The following is a 5,000-nucleotide window of genomic DNA, read 5'->3' as shown; positions in this document are numbered from 1 at the left end:
CACTTGATAATAACCTATATTTTATCAAGTTATATCAATATCACTGTCATCAACGACTTATCATAGTAATTTCAAACTAACGCAACACCGCTACCTACATCCTTATCATGACGTCAACAATTACCATAAAAAAAAAACAGTACCATTAAAATATAAATACTATATCCCCCTCTATGTACAGCATCTAGCCCTACCGTGGAACTAACACTCTTCCCTCTTGACATGAAATCCCTTATACTAGCACAACATTATCATACTCCTATCCTATGGTGACACTAATAGCCCGGTCCCATTATAGTCGTAATGTAACCTTCCCTTGATGAAACTAGGAACTCTCCCCAATCATGATTTTGATAGATCTCATTAAAACTTCTCGGCATTTTGAAGTTTCACGGTTTTTGTTCCAGGTGACTGCAATTATCCACGTAAGTGACGTCATCAGACATTGCGTGTCATGTCATTTCAGAGTAAACAGGACGAGAGAGCGTGTGCAGTATGCCCCTCTACACTTTTTTTGTACACCACTGTGGTAATGGGTAAGAAATAGGGTCTGAGAAAAGATGTCCTTTTATGGTGACTTCTTTGTAAGATCGACAGCAATGAACTTCTCGGTGACAGGGTTCGAGCTCTTTTCCTCTAGCATTATAATTTTCCGAAACTGCTTGGTGAGAACCTGTCCACAAATGGCACGATATTTCACACGTCATTCTTTCGTGTTGTAGCAACGTCCTCAACGTATAATAACTTCATCCTCTCGGTGTTTTTGTGTGTTGTCCTTATCTTGCTACACTGTTATGGTATCTAATCATTCACCCCATTCTCCTTGATCATAGAAATAGGGCTTTAGGTAACGTATAAGCCATCCGGGAGGCTCCTTGGGTCACGGGATGGCACTGTGGCTTAGGCCCTTGACGTCCTCAGGTGGGCGGTGCAGAGGACGGTCTTCTCTTCGCCAGGATGACTGACAAAGACAGATTCGCGAGATACGCAGAAGTGCACACGAGCCAACACATAGCTGACGCATTCGGTGATTATTTCTTCCTGGCCGCTTTTTGGGAATCAGGCAAAAGCCCCGACAAATGAAAAAGAAGGGAAAAAAAAAAAAAATGGTACGCTTTACTGAACCCATGTTCCATTTACAGTTCTGGGAATAGTTAAGAATATATCACTTTGCTTTTCCATCCTGTCTTGTATGTTCTGTCATACGCACTTTTTCCAACTGTAAATAACAAATAACGCAGGTTTCACAGCATTTAATTTCACTGTCCGTTGTTAATATCACTTTTGATTAAGAATTTCGGAGCAGGTTAATTCCTCTTCGAAAGATCATCATCTCTACAGATAACAGGAACCGTTCCGGGGCCTCCCAATACCGGCATCGATGAAAGCTCCACGAAGCTACAGGAAATTACCAAACTTTTAGGGCGGGTCAGACTTAAAGGTACCGAGCCGGCCAGCGTGTTAGCGACGACTTATGCAGATTTGTCTTCCAACTGGATACATTTCTGTACAGGGATTATCATTGTCGATACATATATTGTGGACATTACGATCAATTACGTGTCTTGACGGTGTAGGGTGAATGTGGCTTGGGAGACACTAACTAATAAAAGAGAAGTCATGGAATCAGGACTGCGCGGCACTAGGTGGAAGGGGGAGGAAAAGTAAAGCACAGTACAAGCACTGTTCTGGCGAACGCCCTGTCGCCGTGGCCATCGGGGCGGCGAAAGCATCAGCACTTTGGACATGAGAGGAGGAGACGGACACTGTTCTGCTGGCCACAGGGGCTGGTAAGGACACTGTATATTTGGTCACTAGGGATGATAGGAACACCAACACTGATCACTAGATGCTCGGACCGTGTGTCATATGACACCTGAGGTGAAATGGTGCTGTATGTGTCATGAAGGTGATGATTTCTGGTGAGATGATGGTGTAAGCGGTAGTATGGTGCATGTGTGACCTTCGATGTGGAGGTGTGGCCGCGGGTGTGGGCGTGGGCGGCTCAGGACAGGATAGGTGTTACTCACGTGGGCGTCTCGGCGAGGGAGCGGCAGGAACGTGTGAGCAACACCAGGAGGTGGAGGGCGAGGCGCGCCAGGGGCCATCCGGAGCTCCTCATGGCGGTGGTGCTGCTGGAGGTGGTGGCGGGTTCAAGGCGATCACGGTCTGGGTGGCAGGTCAGAGGGCGCGCGCCACACTGCTCCTCGTCACTCACCAACCATGGCACTCACTGGGCTTGGATCGCCTCGCCAGCCTCACAGCGGCCGGGGATCACTTAGAGCACGATATCAGCTGTTGACGCTGCCGGAAGGCGGTTTAGGCATGGCGGGCTGTGGGCCACTTGGAGTGCGACGTGCGCTCGACCTGGTAGACTGTAGGATACTGGCTGCAGACAGCGCGCGACTCCCGCATCGTATTGATCCAGTTAGTTCTCAGAGCCTCCGCTTAGTCCCTCGGCGCTGCCAGCTTCGCACGCCCTGCGTCCGAGGCCTGGCAGACCTGGCGGGCCTGCCACTAGAAAAATCACGCCAGCTGCTCTTAATAACAACACCACAAACAATCCTGCGTCTTGTGGACAACATTCCAACAATGTCCACCGCTTCTGCATGACTAATGTTCAAATACACACATCTTTTCCCACTCGGACAGTCTGGAACTCAAGATTCTTGAAATTATCCTCTTAAATGCCCTCAACTTTACGAGAAGCCCGCCCATAAAGAAATGAGCATAAAAGCAGCAATATCTTGTCACTCTCAGTCTTCAACGTTGCTCAAAATAAACAAATACTTCGACCGAAACTATATATTGAGGCAAACTACAAATCTTTTCTACCATCTTCCCCCCCTCCTCCCCAAAGCTTTAAAGATGAACAGACAAATAAAGGGGGAACCGAAAAGTAGCAAGCAGATCAAAAGTAAAACAAATGACAACTACTCAAGAATCTGACAAGGGATCTAATACCACAACGATAAAGGATCAAGCGGAAACATCTTGAGTGGCAGGTTCTCATCATGGTCAAACATCGGGTCCTCCTTATGTCTTCCCTTCACTCACTGCGAGAAAACAGTTGAAGAGAGGGGGAGGCTGCGAAAAGGAGAAAGAGAGGAAGGGAGAAAGGTATGAAGAGAGAGAGGTACTACAGAGAGAGAGAGAGAGAGAGAGAGAGAGAGAGAGAGAGAGAGAGAGAGAGAGAGAGAGAGAGAGAGAGAGAGAGAGAGAGAGAGAGAGAGACTTACGGTTAGATTGATTGATAGATTGATTGATAGATTTTCTATACAGATATTCACGCACACACACACACACACACACACACACACACACACACACACACACACACACACACATATATATATATATATTTATGAATATATATATATGTGTGTGTGTGTGTGTGTGCATTTATACATAGTTATATGGACTCGTGAAATTACAAAAACAAGTGAAGAACCTAAAATAATTTTGCTTTTACAAAGAGTATATACATCTTGAACAGTAAATCATCATATCATAATTGGAAATGCTATTACCAGTACAACCAACAACTGGTTGCCAACCTCTGGACCGGAGATGGTACTTGATAAGATAAGATTACCAGAATAAATCCACTACTTTTAACACAAAGAATGTTAAGGAGTATAGCAAGTTTCAGTATGAAGAAAAGACACACACATATATAAGCCGAACAAAATTTCTGTACAATACATTATAAAGTGTTTTATATACAAAAATACCAAGCGCAGTTAAAGAGGACAGGATGGGCAGGAGGCCTAGTAAGTGAAACGTGAAGGGATGTGTCCGCAGGCTTTCTTCGATGAACGCACGGCGCTATGAACAAATGTTGCTTTAGGCGTACATCATTATCCATTCACCTGTGGGCTCAAAAAATAAAAGGATGATATTGGGGAGCTAAATATAGAAAGGGAGTTTAAACTATATGGTATTTTAAATGCAATGGAAAACTGGATAATGCACTAATAATGATGCCGATATTCGCATGTACCTACGGAATTCTAACTACATACTGAATATTGTTTAATAAAACAATAACTAAACAACAAAAAAGTAATAATATGAATACTTTTTTTTTCATTAAACCTTACCTTATTAGAATATCGGTATCATATCTCAGATATTACCGGTATCACAACCAATTAAAAAATATTCATAATTGGAATCTAATGGCAATGTAGAATAAAGATACATAAAAAGAGTAAATAGTGCAATCAGTAAATAGTGCAATATGTAGCGACAACATTGCAAAGCTTACATAGGATAAGAGTGTTTTATTTGCGGTGTTAATGTAATACAGATTTTGAAACCGAAATAGATTAGCATAACTGTCATCAGTATAAAAAAAATATTAAAGATATGGATGATAAGTTTAAGGATATTATCATTGAGGATGATATTAATAATGATGATAATAAGAGAATGAGGCAAATAATAATAATAGTAATAGATAAATAATAATGATAATGATGATAATGAAAACAATAATCACAGAAATAATAATTATAATATTGCTAATAATGATAACGATAATAATAATAATGATTAAACCGATGAAAATTATAATAATTATAATCATTGGATTGGTAATTATAAAGATGATAATGATAATAATAATGATGACAAGAACAAGAACAACAACAATAGCAATAATAATAATGATAACAGTAATGATAATAATAACAATAATAATAATCATAATAATAGTAATAATAATAATGATGATAATAATAATAATAATAATAATAATAATAATAATAATAATAATAATAATGATAATAATAATAACAATAACAATAACAACAACAATAATAAAAGTAATAATAATGATAATAATAATGGTAATAATAATAATGATAATAAGGATAATGATAAGGATAATAATAATGGTAACAGTAACAATGATACTAATGATATTGATATTAATAACAATACTACTATTGCTACTAATGATAATAATGGCAGTGATATTAATAATAAGAGAAAGT

At 40.1% G+C, this 5,000-nt stretch overlaps 1 protein-coding gene across 11 annotated transcripts in view; it reads right to left on the bottom strand.

The window, feature by feature from the left end:
• LOC125029970 (gamma-aminobutyric acid receptor subunit beta-like) overlaps window positions 1-2,358 on the bottom strand; it is a 330,100-nt gene extending 327,742 nt beyond the window's left edge. For all 11 annotated transcript variants that reach the window (XM_047620165.1, XM_047620164.1, XM_047620168.1 and 8 more), the window contains exon 1: window positions 2,031-2,358. In XM_047620165.1, the coding sequence (XP_047476121.1) occupies window positions 2,031-2,122 (92 nt within the window). In that variant the 5' untranslated portion in view covers window positions 2,123-2,358. The remainder of the gene's footprint in view (window positions 1-2,030) is intronic.
• Window positions 2,359-5,000: the final 2,642 nt, after the last annotated feature.

Source organism: Penaeus chinensis, chromosome 10, assembly GCF_019202785.1.
Source record: "Penaeus chinensis breed Huanghai No. 1 chromosome 10, ASM1920278v2, whole genome shotgun sequence".
Lineage (NCBI taxonomy): Eukaryota > Metazoa > Arthropoda > Malacostraca > Decapoda > Penaeidae > Penaeus > Penaeus chinensis.
The sequence above is the reverse complement of the archived record's forward strand: the minus strand, read 5'-3'. Positions and strand labels throughout refer to the sequence as shown.